General features: G+C 41.1%; 1 protein-coding gene across 4 annotated transcripts in view; it reads left to right on the top strand.

Annotated features, from left to right (window-relative positions):
* The window catches only part of Arhgef12 (Rho guanine nucleotide exchange factor 12), a 141,976-nt gene that overhangs the window by 49,659 nt on the left and 75,574 nt on the right, over positions 1 to 16,743 (top strand). For 2 of the 4 annotated variants that reach the window (XM_036191782.1, XM_036191781.1), the window contains exons 2-4: positions 7,292 to 7,315; positions 8,651 to 8,736; positions 10,761 to 10,817. In XM_036191782.1, the coding sequence (XP_036047675.1) occupies positions 7,292 to 7,315; positions 8,651 to 8,736; positions 10,761 to 10,817 (167 nt within the window). The remainder of the gene's footprint in view (positions 1 to 7,291; positions 7,316 to 8,650; positions 8,737 to 10,760; positions 10,818 to 16,743) is intronic. The other 2 variants (XM_036191784.1, XM_036191783.1) reach the window with 1 other exon arrangement.

The following is a 16,743-nucleotide window of genomic DNA, read 5'->3' as shown; positions in this document are numbered from 1 at the left end:
AGCTAAAAGTAGTAGCCTTACAGGGAGAAGCCTGGAAGGTATCACCTTAACAAATGACCAAAGCTATTATAACTAGTCATAAACATAACATGTTGGTGATCTGTACCTCCTGACTAGGTAAAGAAATGCACCCTTCTCTGTTAGGTGAGGAAATGGACATTTCACCTCCATGTTCTTCCAAAAATAGCCAATATATACATGAACAACTGATTTTTAATGCAGTCCAAAGGCAATTCAGTAGAGGTAGTCTTTTCTGAGGTGTGCTAGAACAGTGAGCTGTCTACGTGAGAAAAGATAAACATTTGTCTCTAATGTCTCCTGCAAAAATGATAAACAGTGTACATCTAAAAGTAAAACATTTATCAAAGTATCCGAAGAAAACGTAAAGAAAGCATTTGTAACTTTGGGTTAAGCAAAGATTTCTTGGAAGTTACAAAATGTGTGCAAAGACCCAGTTTCTAAATTGAGGCATGCACAGAGAGACTGGGGCTTAGGAGTTCGGTGTGTCTCTGAGGCACACATCAACCCACAACCAGTGTAATGGTTTCTTCAAGTTTCCATCATTTCACTTCCAGTTCAGTCAAACTGAGACTCTCTTTGCATATAATTCTTTCACAGACTTAGTAAGAAATTTTATCGTTTACTCATTCTTGATATATTGGTAGGGTTAGTAAAACACACTTTCATCTGACAATGTTACATAGTTCCCACTCTTTGTCATTTATCTGAGTATCATCTAACCTGTGGCTGCTGTTGTGTGGTTCCTTGGTTTGTTTGTTTTGCTTAAAATAAGCAGGGATTCTCTCACCCGCAGTCAGTCACTTGGGTAGCAAAGCAATGCTCTCTGGTCCTTTGTCTTATAAGATCTATTGTTAGAAAAGTCCCTACCTTAGGCAAATGACCAGAGAGCATTGTTCCTTTCCACAAAGGGTAGACACGATGCAAGGGGTCAGGGCAGCCAGAGGCGCTGCTGTCCTTCCTTTTCTGTTTCCCCAGGACTCATGCTGACTGCCTTGATCTCTAGTCTAAACTCCCATGTGGATTCCTTCCTGTTAATGAGTTCATCCAAAGACTTCAAGGGGGAGTTTAGACTTGGAGTTGAGTGTGTATTTGTTACAATATTGTCACCAGACTGAAAAGCTGTACCTAGCCTAAATATTTATAAAGGAAACTGACCAAATTAATTAAGCAGCCATTTTATAGAGTAGATATTTTGAAACTATAAAGAATTATGTTGTGGAGTTCAATCCCCAGTAATGGGAAAAAAAAAAAAAAAGAATTGAGAGTTCTTTTCAGATTTTCACTTATTTGGAGCTCTATATGAAATAAAAGTCAAGCCATTCTGATGTATGGGGAGCTTAGAGCACTGTCCCCTACTCTTCATCCATGGGTAGACCTCTTATGATCCTGAAGGGTCTTTTGTAGCATAGGCTAAAACCAGTGCTGTAATCAAATGTTTAATGGTGTAAAATATGTTCATGTCTTATTTGTTTGTTTAGAGAGAGAGTCTGCCAGGGGTTCTCAGGCTGGTCTTAAATTCCTGGGTTCAGATGATCCAAGTCAGCCTCCTAATTAGCTGGGATTACAGTGGCATGTGCTACCATGCCCAGCTTGATGTTTTACTAAGTGAAAATTACCAGATAATATGTTGAATATGCTCTAGTTTTCATAAAAAGACTTTTGTATTATATGTAGAAATCCATGTAGAGAGCAAAAGAAATCATTCCATTCTATTACAGAGTAGAGAGACTGTTTCCTAGGAGACTTTACATTTTGAAAAGGATACAATCTCATTTCTCAGTCACTTGGGATTCTCTTGATTGTTATTTAATATTAATATGTTATATAGTGATTTGTTTAGTAATATTAGCATTGTAGTCTTAGGTATAAAGCATATTAGAATAAGCTCCATTTTAGCAGCTAAGAGAAAGAAAATAGAATTAATGGTCTATGAATTTCAAATTAATTTTTGTTTCCTGTTGCTTTGAGATAGGATCTCACTCTGTAGCCTAAGTTGGCCGAGAACTCACTGTGTAGTCGTCTAGGCTCACTGTGTAGTCTAGGCTGGCCTTAGAAGTGCAGTAAATCCTTCTGCCTCAGCCTCCCCAGTGTTGGGATAAGAGGCTTGAGACTTGCCTGGTGAACTAAGTTTTGTCAGACAGCACTTTGAAGTTCCAGGATGCTGCAAGAGGAATATTGGAATCGTTAAAGTACATTTCCTCTGCATGCTTCTAATCATTGCTGGGTAGTGGGCCATTATTACTGATGACAGTATATTCTAGTATACTGTGTGTCTTTAAGGTGCCCTCCTCCAGTTAGAATTCCTCTGTTGAGGGTAAAACAAAACCAAACACATCTGGGATATAGCTGGTGCAAGTGGAAGGACTGGAACCAATGCCAGGTAATAGTAGTAGTCACCTGTCAAACCAGCTCTTCAAAGGCAGAGACAGGATCCCGCAGCCAAGGTAGTCAGCTAGACTAGCTGGAACTGTGGGGAGCCCACAAAGGTTTTCTAGTGAGATCTGAGCTTGCTTTACATACGCAGCAGGGCTACATTAGGGGATGGCTGGACCACGTGCAAGGTCACCAGGTGTTTGGGATGGTCTATACTTGGCTGTGCTGGGGGAGGTCTTTTGCTTCACTCTTTAGCATTCCTTTAAAAAGCACTTTAGTAGAGACAGAAGGGGCTGCTGGGTTTGATAGCCTCCTGAGGCTATCCTGTGTTTTCTGTCTGTCCCTCTCTCTGTTTTTCGATCTACAAATTCCTCATTTCTCCCTGCTCAAGAGTAACCTGGAGGAATAAGAGGGAGCCAGTCTCCCTCAGAACTGGGGAACTCTGGGTTTAATGAGAAAGAGACTCTGTCTCAGTAAATAAAATGGAGAATGATTGAGATACTCAAAGCTAACTCTAGACTTGTGTACATGTATACACACACACACACACACACACACACACACACACACACACACCCTCTCTCTGTCCCTCTCTTTCTCTTCATACACAAATACACATGAAATTAAAAACAAACAACATTATAGAAGTTAAGTATGAAATGGCACGTACGATGCTAATTTTTTACATTTTTTCCATAAAATTAGAGGATCCCTCCCATACATGATAGTTTGAAAGTTTGAGACATTTCAGTTTCATAGAAAAGCTTGGTTTTGTGACATAGTAGTTAATTCTGACTGGGAGCTTGTTAACATTTGACACTAGATTCAAAGACAAACCTCTTTAGTACAAAACCAACCACTTCTTTTAGTATTTCCTTTTCATATATTTCTTCTTTTAAACTTTCTTATTTATTCTTTGTGTTTTTTACATCATGCATTTCCATCCTATTCATTTCCCTGTCCTGTCCGTTCATATCCACCCTCTGCCTTTACAACCTCCCTCCCAAAATAAAATAAAATAAAATAAAATAAAATAAAATAAAATAAAGTAAAGTAAAGTAAAATAAAACTTAAGAGAAATAAAAGGAAAGCTCAATTTTGTCATGGAAGCTGTAGTGTGATACAGTGAGTCACACAGTAAACCCTTTTATCCATACATCTTTTCTTGCAAGTGTTCATTGCAAACAGTCATTGGTCTGGTTCGAGGCCTCTGGTTTCTGCTACTATTGATGCTGGGCCCTCACTGGGACTCCTCTTGGTTATCCTGCTGTTGCTCTGTGCTGTGGAAATTCTGCAGCTTTAGGTCCGCAGGACTAATCCCTTCATGTATTCCAGCAGATCACAGATGGGGTGGATGTTGGGGTGGGCCAACACATAACCCTGGCTTACCAGCTCTGCCTTGTCTTCACCACCAGGGTGAGCTCTCCTGCATTGCCCTGGCTAGTTCACCTTTCGCCAGCGATGAGCAGGGGTTTGGGCCAGTTCTCCTGCTTTCATGTACCCAGGGTTGGTTCTGCCACCCCTACACCTTTAGGGCTAGCTCTGCTGTACTGCATAGGGGCCTCTCCGAGTGCTGTAGCTGATGAGGGGCAGGAACAGCTCTCCCACTCTTATGGACTTCAGGGACAGCTCTCCCACCCAGATGAGTAATGGGGGCAGCTCTCTCATGCTCACAACTTCAGGGCTGGCTCACCCACACCTCTGTCAATGGGGTTGCCTCTATTGTGTTACCCACTTGAGGTACAGGACCTGCTCTGCACCCTGTGTTGCAGCTGTTGGGGGACAGGGACAGCTCTACTGCTCTTGTGACCTCAGGGCCAGCTCTCTCACCTGCCTCAGGTGGTAATGGGGGATGGTGATTAATATATATATTTCTAATAAATGTATTTTAATAAAAATATTTTCCTTAAAAGAAGATACTAAAGTGATTTCTATGGATTTGGGGATTGTAAAAGATGTAATTGAGCTGAAGAGATGGTTCAGTGTTAAGAGTGCTCTGAGTTCAGATCCTAGCAACCAAGATCCAACCAACAGCCAGCATTCCTGTATCTCTAGCATTGTATTTGGAGGGGGGCAGAGACAGGACTATTACTGGGGGGCTTGGTGGCTGCCAGCCTAGCTCCAGGTTCCATGAAAGACCTTTTCTCAAAGGAATATGGCTGAGTCATAGAGCAGGACATCCGATGTGCATAGACATCCACATACAATGTGTGCGTGTACCACACCTGTTAGTTATTTAGCGGCGCTCTTACCCCGTGAGGAACACGTCCCGGACACGACAAGACCACAGAAGAGTTTTTATTAAAGAGGATAGAGGTGACAGGCCTGGGTGAGGAGACGAGAGAGAGGAGAGACCTGTGCAAAATGGCACCGGCTTTTTTAAAGAGTGGGCTGTGCATACGTACAGGATCTCATGTGGCTACTCCACGCATGTGTGTAGATTACATGGCTGCGCGCACTTTACGCAGCCATGTAAAGCCACGGAGTCCTAGCCATGCGAGATGTTCTGACCTGGAAATGGCTATTTTGAACCAGAAATAATTAGGTGGTCCGCTGGGCAAGCCCAACCTTGTGGACATGTTGTGATTTCCTATCATACCCCCCACATTTAATTGTGATAATATCTTTTATATTCATATAGCCTCTTAAATTTCATGTATATATAAAAATATACTTAATCAGCTAAGGTATAACAAAATTGGAGGGTATGTAAGTAAAAGTCTTATCCGTAATATGTTTCTTTTGTAATTTTAAAAATGTAAGTATAAAACATGATATCTATACAATCTTTATGTCATTAGGGTTTTACCTACAAAGTGTATGAGGTTTTTATTTCTCCATAAGACATAGGTATGTTTATGCATATTGGTGTAATTCTAGGAAATTGCAAAATCTTTAGAGCACGTAGCATCTAAGCTTATAATTCCTGGCTCCCCGTGTTCCTTTTCTGGGAGTTTTGGTCAAGTCTGTCTTTTGAGCTTATGTAGGGATGGTGAAGTTAAACGGCTGGGTATTCAAGTGGTAAGTGCAACCAAAGATGGGTGGAGATCTCTCCGGGGTGCTGTGACTTGGAAGTGAGTAAATTAACTGCTTTTCCATCTCCTAAGACTTTAGAGATAAAGGTTCCTTCCCCTGTGACTCTTAGTGAGAACGGTTAAGATAAGCCCATTGTCTTATTTAGGGTTTCTGTTGCTGTGATGAAACATCATGACCATAAACAACTGGGAGAGGAAGAGTTTGTTTCAGCTTATAGTTCTCCATCACAGTCCATCCCCAAGAATAGTCAGAGCAGGAAGTCAAACAGGGCGTGGAGGCAGAAGCTGAAGCAGAGGCCATGTTGGAGTTCTGCTTGCTGGCTTGCTGTCATGGTTTGCTCAGCCTATTTTCGAAAAGAACAGAGAACCACCTGCCATCTTTGCTTTAAAATAGAATTTGGTGATTAGAGAAAATGGTTGTGATTTTAAAAGTTGTGTTTCTCTGTACTTTGTGAATATAGTAAGTGAACAGTGATGTGGGTGTTGCCTTGTGCTCCTTTTCTTCTGCTTCTCCGTCCATTCCTGTCCCCTCCATTCTTTCCCATTTTCTTGTAAGAGAAAACAGCCCAGGAAACTTGTTAATGGCCATGCTGTCTGGGAAATTCTAGAATTCTTTGCCAGAATCCCCTGGAAGTTGCAGGTCCTTGCAGTATGCATCATTGCTTGGGGTGGGAATTTTTATAGTATTCTAGGCAGTGGCTATGGTTGATAGTAGAAAACAAAGGGTAAGTTTTGCTTTGTTTTGATCTTCTGGGGTTCTGTAGCTCAAAGAACCAAAGCGTTTCCTTTGGTTGATAGACTGCAGGTGTGTTATCCTTAGCAGGCACTCAGCTGAAAGTCCTTCTCTGCCAATTGATATTGTTTGATAAATAAGAAAGCCTATTCCCAGTCTCTCCTCCTTTTATGAGGAGAGACAGGAACACTGTTTTGATTGGGTTGTCCTTTTGGGATTACTTACCTCTTTTCTAGAACAGTGTCTTCCTGTTCCAGAATCCCTTTCCATTTATTATTGTCTTTTATGTTAACATGTCATGTATGTTATATGCATGGAGGTTGTAGATGCTTTCACTTTTCTGTTGATCAGTTTGATTTGAATAAGAGGTAAAGTGACTTTGTCATTAAACTTGTCTATTAGGGTTTGTTTGGAAACAAACTGCCTCTATGATGAGTGGATTGCAGTTATTCAAATAGCATCTAGTTCTCAGCAAGAAACCTCTCTGGCTAGGGTGTAGTGTAGGCCTCTTATCCCAGCACGATGGAGGCCAAAGCAGAACAGTCATGGGCTTGAGGAAGGCCTGGGTTGTGTAAGGAGACCCTGTCTCAACTCCCCCATCCCCAAAGAAAACAAACAAACAGAAAAATCAACCCCTTCCCTCTTCTTAAGACAGGCTAGCCCAGGACTTGTTACGTGGTTGACACTAGCATTGTACTTGGAACCATCCTGGCTCTACCTCCCAAACTGAAGGCTTGTGCCGCCATGTCCAGCTGTAATACTTCTTAAAAAAGACAACTGGGGAAAACGCCTTGGTTCTTTGAGCTTCAGAACCCCAGAAGAACAAAGCAAAGCAAACTATACCCTTTGTTTTCTACTTGAGGAACATATTTTTAGTAGCTGATAATACTCCAAAGGTTTTTTTTTTTTTTTTCTTCAGAGTTTCTGTTATGAAAGCTAAAAATAAGTGAGAATGAGATTTAAAGAACAGGTTGAAAAATGGAGTGGGCCCTCTGACCCCATTGTTGTCTTGCTTTGGGAAAGTTAGCATAAGATTGTAATGCATTCTGATTTAGCACAGTCAGTAGCTGTAATAACAGACTCTTACAAGTAATGACCAATATCTGTTCTTGTTTTCCCTCTGTTTCAGGTTTCCCCTCAAAAAACCTATAAGGTAAGTTGTTCAGTCCCTTTTATGTGAAGTTGGAGTTAGACTTTAATTAGAAGCATTCCTTTGAAATGATGGGATTTTTGTGGTTTTTGAGAGCATGGGTTTAAGTAGTACACACTTTCATAATGCCTCGCAGATTCAGATACAACAGGTGTTGCATATTTTTTCTGGAACACAGCCTTGTTTTGATACTATTTCCAATGTTTTTAATGTAAGCATTTTAAAAGTTTATTCAAATTGACACTTTAAGGTCACTCCCTATGAAGAAATTGAATTTTAAAGCTTGTGACTGTTTTGAATTGTGAGTTGCTTGGGGAGGTGAAAATGGATCGCCAGTTTGGTATGTGTTGTCACTTGAGTGCCTGGTCCTTCCGCTAATGAGCTTGGGTGCTGTCTTACTTGTTTTAGGACAGTACCGGAAGAATATTGCGACTCCTCAGGGTTGTCGTGCTGTGTCTGCCGCACACATTCTGAGACTCCCCAGGACTTGGGCTCTAGCACCTTTTGTTCTCTCCTAAATTTTCATAGATCTTATTTAAAATAATGGTAATATACCCTGCCTAGTGATTCTAACTTTTCAGTTAACTAGAAGTATGTGTACCATAGGTTCTTATTTTTCTTCTTTTTTAATCACCTAACCAACATCTGATGCTTGCAGTTGGTTAAGTTGTAATAAAAACAATAATTCTGGTGTCATCCTGGACCCAAAGGCAGTGGCTAAGGCTTCAAGTCTATGAAGGCAGGGTTGAAGTGAACTGTTCCTAATGTAGTTTTGTTTTTATAAATTGTTTTTACATTTGTTATATTTCTATAGTGACTTCAGCTTGACTATAGTATGTATAACGTCAGGGAATGTGTTGAGTTCTTTGGGACACTGTCTTCTGACTGTTAAATGGAACTGTAAAAATCAGTAAACTATAGGCTGTTATTTTTAAGAATAAAATTAACTTTAATAATAAGTACTACTTTTACTACTTGAGGACCTTTTATAACCAAGAAAATAGATGGTATAAGTTGAATTTTAAAACTCTGAAAAATATAGAGGCCTATGTTATGTTAGACAAACTTAGTTCCTAGTTTTTTCCTTTGGGGCCTGGGAAGATAGCTCAGTGGTTAATCGGGCTTGCTGGTCTTGTAGAGGGCCAAAGTTTGGTCTACATCACCCCCATTGGGCAACTCACAATCTCCTGTAACACCAATTGCAAAGGACCTCAAACTCTCTTTCTGACCTTCATGGGTGCCCACACACACCACAAAAAGATACGTTTGTATAATTTTTACATGAAGTTTTATTGTTATGCTTTATTTTACAGTAAATATTTGATTGTTTTAACTTAGGCATGGAAGTATTTTGAACCGAGAGTCACCAACAGATAAGAAACAGAAAGTTGAACGCAGTACATCACATGATTTTGACCCCACAGGTAAAAATACTCTTGTTTTTTCCGAAGAATGTTTTGAGAATAGTGAAATTCAGAATCATACAACTTAAGTGAATTGAAGCACTCAGGTGCGGCTATTCCTACCCCTTGGTCATACCCTGTAGTTGTATAATATTGCTGCAGTCAGCAGGAATGAGTGAATGCATGTTGAACTCAGCATTGTAGATGCCACATTGGAAGCACCATTGTAGGAATCATGTTAGTCATAGAAATAGAGATGTCATGATTAGGGATTGAGAGTACACTGAGGTCTTAGAATCAAGATGGATCATGGTGTAAGTTCTAGTGTGCCATAAAATGAAGAATATTAACCACTGGGAACATGTGCATTCACTTACAACTCAAGTGTGATTGTTGTGAATTAATTAATTAGCTACAGTGCAATGAAAACTTTTATAATTACCACATTGTGAATAAGCAAATGAACAGAAATGCCCTTTTTTCCTCTTCCCTACCCACTTTTTTTTTTTTTTTTTGGGGGGGGGGCATGTGTTTGTTTGTTTTTTGAGAAAGGGTTTCTTTGTGTATCTCTGACTGTTTTGGAACTCGCTCTGTAGAATAGGCTGGCCTCGAACTCAGAGATCCACCTCACCTGCCTTGAGTGCTGGGATTAAAGGTGTACTGCATAAAGGCATGCATCACCACTACTCAGTTTGTGATTTTTTTTTTTTTTTTTTGCTCATTGAGACAGAGTCTTCTGTAGGTCAGGCTGGCCTTTAATTTATGATCTGGCTTCAGCCTCTCAGGTGCTGGGATTCTAGGCACATGCCATGGTGCCTAGCAGAAATCCTTACCTTTCTTCAAGTGTTCTGAACTCAGTTTTCTTGCAGTCATGCTGACTTTTCCTAGAATTTTCATGTCAGCCAACATAATTTATATTCTTCATGTTATGCACAAGATGGAATTCTGCTGCTTTTTCCTTTTTCCATGTAATCTGTGTCTGCCTTTTCTATCTGTGTTTGCCTTTTCTATTTGAAATTTACATATTCTTTGGGCATGTATTTTATTTAGTCATGTGTCCCTGTGGCAAAAGATTAGCAATACAACAGTATGAGATGCATAAATACGTTTCTTAAAGAACTCTACTATTGCCGGGCCTGATGGCACATACATTTAATCCCAGCACTCGGGAGGCAGAGGCAGGTGGATCTTTGAATTTGAGGCCAGCCTGGTCTACAAAGCAAGTTCCACACAGAGAAACCCTGTCTCAAAAACACAAAAATATTTTTCTTAAACTTAGAAATACAATTTCAAATGTTTAATAGAATGTTAATGTTTGGTGTGAATAATTGAAATGTTTCATATGTTTTAGGATAGTTTTCTTAATTTTGAAAAAATATTGTAAGCATTTATCTAAGAAGGGAAAACTAAGAAGTAAGTAATGAATAATTTGTTTTCCATCTTGGTTAGTAGTAAAGAAGTGAACAGTTAGTTTAGATGGCTTTGGTGGTGGGGGTAGTAACATGTCAGAGATCTCCATGAAAGCTCTGCACTTCTGATGCCCAGGTTCCAGGGCATGGGCTCAGAGGCTTCTAGTTATTTCTGTAGCTAGTTGCTGTCTTTAGTAATGGTCACAAGTTTCTTCACTATGTTCTTGAAAATGCCATAATGCTTTTAGTCTTGTTAGACATATTCTGTACGCTTATCTGTGAGGTACCCATTTCCAAAGACAGATCTCAAAGAGGTACCATACTTCATGGTGAGCCGAGTATAGCTTGAAGTGCTTTTTTCATCTCTACAATTACCAGATAATATATTGTGTAGACTATTTATGTGTTGTTTTGTTTGTATTTTTTATTCACTGTCTTTTCTTCCATAATCTGTAAATATGTCATTACTTGTGCTGTTCATGACTGACTATTCTAAGTACTATCATCTGTGATGTCATACTTCATGTTTGCACGATTTAACTTGATCATGACTCGTTCTTTTATCCCCCATGAATTTTCCCCTTACATTGGTCTCCATATTTTCTATATCTCTCCTTTTCTCCCGCTCTTGTGCAGATAGCTCCTCCAAGAAGACAAAGTCTAGTTCAGAGGAGAGTAGATCCGAGATCTATGGTAAGCTGATGTAGCTAATGCGGCATTGCACCTTTGCAGCTTGCTTCATGCTGTCTCATTTTGTTTTTGGTAACTGCAGCCTTTCTTGTCTGCTCTGCATGGCATGATGTTCTGCAGGGAAAGGGAGCCTGGGGTTTGATGTGGAAGCTTAAGATGACTAGAGACTAACATGATAGGTTGAGAATAGGCCGTGTTACCCATTTCCTCCTTGTTTCTCTTAGGAAAATGGGGTCAGGTGCCTCTGAATAACACTGATGGGTTTTGAATTATTGCCAGTCTCTTCTGGTCTCATTCACAGGTTTTGAATTATGTAGAACTTAAGCAGCTCAGTCATTTCCTATAAGAAGAGTTCTGACATCATTTAAATGTGTTAGCAGTTCTTTGAAGTTTTTGATTTATCTTTTATTTATAATTTTTAATTGGTTTATCACCTGGAAAAATCATTCTTATAAAATGTATCCCTAATTGCAAAAACTTTTAAGTGTTTCATTTTTAGGCTTAAAACATTTGTGCCTTCTAGAAGTTTCCCTGAAAAGGAAAACTTCAAAATACCTTTAAAAAATAACCTTTTATAAAGAGTAAGTTTAACTTGAATGATGAGCGAGCACACAATGAAAATCCAAGTATTTCCAGACTCTGTCCTGCTCTCCTAAGTACAACAAACTATTATGGAGTTCTTGCAGATTTTTTTCTTTGATTTTTTTTTTTTAATAATTTGATTTAGTTTTGCATATTCCCCTGTCCTCCCTCCCACTATCCTCCCCCTTCCCTCCCCCCAGCCCACCCCCCATTCCCATCTACTCCAGGGCAAGGACTCCCCTGGGGATTCAGCTCAACCTGGTAGATTCAGTCCAGGCAGGTCCAGTCTCCTCCTCCCAGGCTGAGCAAAAGTGTCCCTGCGTAGGCCCCAGGTTCCAAACAGCCAGCACATGCACTAAGGACAGGTCCCGGTCCCACTGCCTCGGTGCCTCCCAAACAAGCCTTTTGGAGCAGGGTTTTACTGTGCAGCCCTAGGCTGTCCTTGAGCACACTTTGTAGTTCAGCTGACCTCAAACTTGCAGTGTCCTCCTGCCTCAGCTTCCCGAGTGCTGTGCTATGCCTGCATCAGCACACCCTGCTACCTAGTTAAGCTACTCTAAAAATCATCATTGAAAAACTAAGCAGATGAAGTTTTCTCTAACAGAGCCAAAGTCTGTCAAGTGGAAGTTTGCTTAGGTGTGTTTGTTTCTTACTTGGCCCTATATGAGGAGAAAAATGTATGGAATTAATTGTCCATACTTCCTTGAGAACATTTGGCAATTGATGCCTGCTGGCATCTGATACGACTTAGTGCCATGAAGCCTTAGTGTTTTGTTCTGAAGCAGTTAGTACTTTATGTTGGGTTTTCTCTGTTGTGTAGTTCAAAAGGAAATGTTTACCAGGCCTTGTGGCACATTGAGTTTATGCTTTTCTTTCTTCCAAGGTAGTTTTTAATATTCTGTGTTTCTGTTGTAAGTAAGGCTCTTCCTGTAGTTTTTCTTTGCTGAGGAATGTGAACATTATGTGTGTGTCTCCATTCTTCCCAGCAGCCTTTTCAGTGTTGTGATTCACTTTGTTCACCATTTTTCCAGATCTTTGCTGTGTGTGTAGGAGCTTGTTCATATTGGATAAGGACTAATGATTTAGGAGTCTGACAAAATATTGTACTAATAATTTTCTTAGAGTGATAGTTTTATACTAGTCCAGACATGCCATTGGCTCAGTAGAACAGAAGCATTTTAAGTGGTGCTCAGGAAGTAGGGTGTAGCCTCGTAGTGCATTTGTCCCTCGAGAACCCTTGAAATTCCTTTTTTTGATTATTGTTGGAGTACTTGAACTATGACTCCTCAATAAACACTCATTAGAGGGATGAGTTAATTAAGACAGCTAGCATGTGAATGCTAGTCTTTCTCATTGTGAACATGGTGTGTGGAGAGGCTACTTTAGACTGTACAGTTAGGTTAGGTGACGAGTGCACTCTAGGGAGTCAAGGAAAGTTTGGAATAGGATATGACTGAGTAGAGTCCTAGCAACCAGGGACATTCCTCTGCTCAGTGAGGGTCTTGTTATAGGCCCACTTCAAGCTGTGGAGAGTGTACATTCTCTTTCTTGGGATAAAATTCTTTAGTTGGTGCTCAGTACAGATGTCACTCATAATTTCAAACTCACTTTGCCATTCTTAGAGCTGCTTTGAGAGTTAGATTGACTTTGCCCATTTGAAGAGGAAAGCAAACTTTGTAAAACTTCAGTGCAGTCTGGTCAACATTCCCTTTGTCTCCTGTACCTTTTGGAGTCTATTGCATGCATATGGATATGTTTTCTGAACTGTAATTTTAATATGCTCATTTTCTATTATGTATAGTTTTTTTTTTTTTTTTTTTTTTTGGAGACAGGTGCTCATATAGCCCTATATGGCCTTCAACTCCTGATCTCTGCATCCACCTCTTGAGTGCTGGGCTTACAGGTATACACCACCATGTTTGGGTTGTTGTTGCTGTGAGACAGAGTCTTGCTATATGACTCTCCCTGGCCTTGAACTCAGTATGTAGTCCAGATTGGCCTTAAACTCAACACAACTTCCTAAGTATTGGGATTATGGGCATATCTCTAATACTGTAATGAAGAACTTTGTGGGAATCTGTATAAGGATAAGCTATGTCTCCTAAAAGCCATCTTAGCACACTTGGGCTGCCATAGCAAAATACCATAGTCTGTGTGGCTTAGAGAAAAGAAATTTTATTTTCTGGGAGTTCTAAAAGCTGGAAGTTTGATACATAAGTGCTCTGTAGGCTGGTGAGGTTGCAGATGGCTGCTTTCTTATTCTTCCTTCACATGGACCTTCTGGAGAGAGTCTGAGATTCTGGGGTCCCTTCTTACTCTATCATGAGGGTCTCACCTTCATCATCTCCTCTAACTCTGCCTGCCCTCAAAGGCCCTCCTGCAGATGTAATCATGTTGGGAGGTAGGACAGCAACATAGGTTTTGAGGGGAGATAAACATTTAGATTATGCTAGAAGCAAACTTTTAGCACAGGTATCCCTTACCTAGAATGCTTGAGACCAGATGTGTTTTGGATTTTGAAATATTTGCATGTAATATTTTTAGTAATTTTGAATGGTCTGATTGAGGTTTATCATGTGTAGTTAATGTAGAGCTTTCCACTGTGATATCATGCTGGAATTCAAGATGTTTCAGATTTGGAATATTTTAGAAATCAAATTTTTGGATTAGGAATGATCAACCTGTACTTGGATATGGTTTGTGTATTTCAGAGAGTAATTTTTAAATATCATGCCTTTCTCTCATTCAAGTTTCTCATCTTTAGAAGGAGAGCTCTTGGTTTGATTCTTGCCCCCACCAACTTTCTATTTCCTCTGTCCTTGAGCTTTGCAAAGAACATTCTACATGAACCTTCTGTGTTCTCATAACTCATTCTTTTACTCTTTTCTCTTCTTACTTGAAATCTGGCTTCTGAACTCACATTATCTTGAAAGTAAATCAGAGTATCTTGCTTGAGAGCTTTGGCATTGTCTGCATTCACGCCTCCTCTGAACTGCTTGGCAGTGCAGATACCCTTTCTTGCTTTCTGTAACATTGCTTTGATCTGATTCTGTTCTCTTTGAGTTATCTGTTTATTTGATTGGCAGCTCACTTTAACCCTACAGGTTTTTTTTTTTTGTGTGTGTGTGTATGTGTGTTTGTGCCTCTGCTCCTGTGTGCACGTGTACATACATGTGTGTTTGTGCCTGTGCTTCTGTGTATGCATATGTTGTATTTGTGCCCATGGTCTTGTGTGTGTGTGTGTGTGTGTGTGTGTGTGTGTGTGTGTGTGTATGTATACACATGTGTGTCCATGCTTGTGTGTGTGTGTGTGCACATGTGGGTGTTGAGTGTTTTCTTTGATTTTTTTTTTTTAACCTTAGTTTTGTGAGACATGGTCTCACTGAACCTGGAGCTCACCAGCTCAGCTAGACTGGTTGGCTAAGCAAGCCCTATGGATCCTCCTGACTATCCCTCAGCACTGGGATGACTGTTGTTCACCATAGTGATGAACACAGGTTCAGCTTTCATGTTGGTGTTACCCATGTTTGCACTGCAAGCACCCTATCAGCTGGGGCTAGGGCTCATTGTTGTGTTTTGAGATAAGGTCTTGTTATGTAGCCCAGGCTGGCCTAGAATTTACAGTCTTCTTGTCTCTGAGTCCAGTGCTGGGATAACAGACAGATACCAACAAGCCTTGCTTGTAGTTTCCTTCTTTCCTTCCCTAGAACAGGGTCTCATGTAATCTAGGCTGCCTTCAAACTCTCGAGGTAGCTAAGGCTGACTTTGAATTCCTTAACTTCCTACTTCATCCTCCCAAGTGATTAAAGATAACTTTGGAATTGTTTTCTTTTTTCTTTTTTTTTTTGGTTTTGTTTTGAGGCCAGGTTTCTCTGTGTAACCCTGGCTGTCCTGGAACTTACTCTATAGACCTGGTGTTGTATTTTGAAAGCAGCAAGAAAGAATCACACCATATAACAGGGCCTACATGGGAGGTTTATTGAGGGGAGGGGAGTGAAGGGGCAGAGACAGGTCCCTAGGGACGAAAGCAAAGGAAGAGAGGGATTATAAAAGGCCCTCCTTTTATAAGGAAACATAGCAAATGCACACACAGGGTACTTTTAGTGGCTCCAGCTGAGGTGTATTCTTTTAGGACCCTAAGGACAGGCCAGTGCAAATGCCTAAATGCTGACTTTCCTCCCTTTTGTGTATTATAAAAAGATGAGGCGTTAGAAAAGGGTAGCAGGTGAGGTGGGATGAGGGCGCCGTGTTCTCGAAACTGCTTCCTGCTGGCCTGGGGGGCGTCGATCATCTTTGGGGGACCTGAGAAAACTAGGGTGCAGTCCATGCCCTGGGGTAGCTGGCTGTTTCACTTCACTGTCCAGGCTCTGTGGAACCGTCTGGCACCTCTTGGACCTGGCAAGATGCTGTTCGAGGTAGAGCCAAGTAGACTCTCTGGAGCTCGCGGGAAATCACGATGAAGTCACCAGCCAAGGTGAAGGAGAGCCACGTGATTGCTGCACATACACACACATAATTAAACAGGAGTTGAGTAAATAGAAAGGGAGAACTGGTGTGTGCTGTGCAAGATGAAGCTGGCTTTTCCATCTCTGATTCGCATGTTGCAGCAAACAGACGGGACATTTAGAGAGCAAGAGCAGACAGACACAAGCAGGTCTTGGAGCAAAGGAAACAAAATGGAGAATTCTTTCTTGCTCCCCAACTGCCCGGTCCAAAGAATGGTCAGTGAGTCTCCCAAAAGACATCCCAATGGGGCAAGGAGGTATATGATGCAGTTCCAAAGGATGAGGTGCAGAGGGCCAACAGCCTGCATGTTCTGGTGTCCCAGGGATCCAGGGAGGATCAGATTAAGTAGGCACAAGCTGTTCAGTACGTTGTCACACAAGAACAGGGGCTGAGGGCTAAGAGCCCAAGAGAGACACAGTCGCCTGGTACCAGGACTTCAAGAAAAACCAGAAGGCGAGGAGAGAACTGTGCTTGAGAAATGAAGCCTCACATCTAGGAGAATGGTAGCCTCACCAGAGACCCAATTGTTGGTACTGAATGGAAGGCAAAGGTGTCGGTGAATGAGAAGCCATATTTGTTGCAGGGTGGAAGAGAGTAGATCGGCTGTGGGTGGAGCAGGTGGTTAAGGTCCTAGCGTAAAGTGGGTACCTTTGGTGGACCATGCCAAGGTATGCCACTAAGCAAACATGCCATATGCAACAGAGTTAGTACAAGAAGTTTATTGAGCGGGGAGAGCCGAAAGTGAAAGAAGGAAAGGCCGCATCAGAGTGGGGACTTGAGAGGCAGGCAAGAGGAAGAGAGGCGAGAGAAGGAGAGTCAGAGAGAGGAGGAAGAGGCAAGA

This window comes from Onychomys torridus, chromosome 7 (genome assembly GCF_903995425.1).
Source record: "Onychomys torridus chromosome 7, mOncTor1.1, whole genome shotgun sequence".
Taxonomy (NCBI): Eukaryota; Metazoa; Chordata; class Mammalia; order Rodentia; family Cricetidae; genus Onychomys; species Onychomys torridus.
Note: the sequence above shows the minus strand (reverse complement) of the source record. Positions and strands in the feature narration are given on the sequence as shown.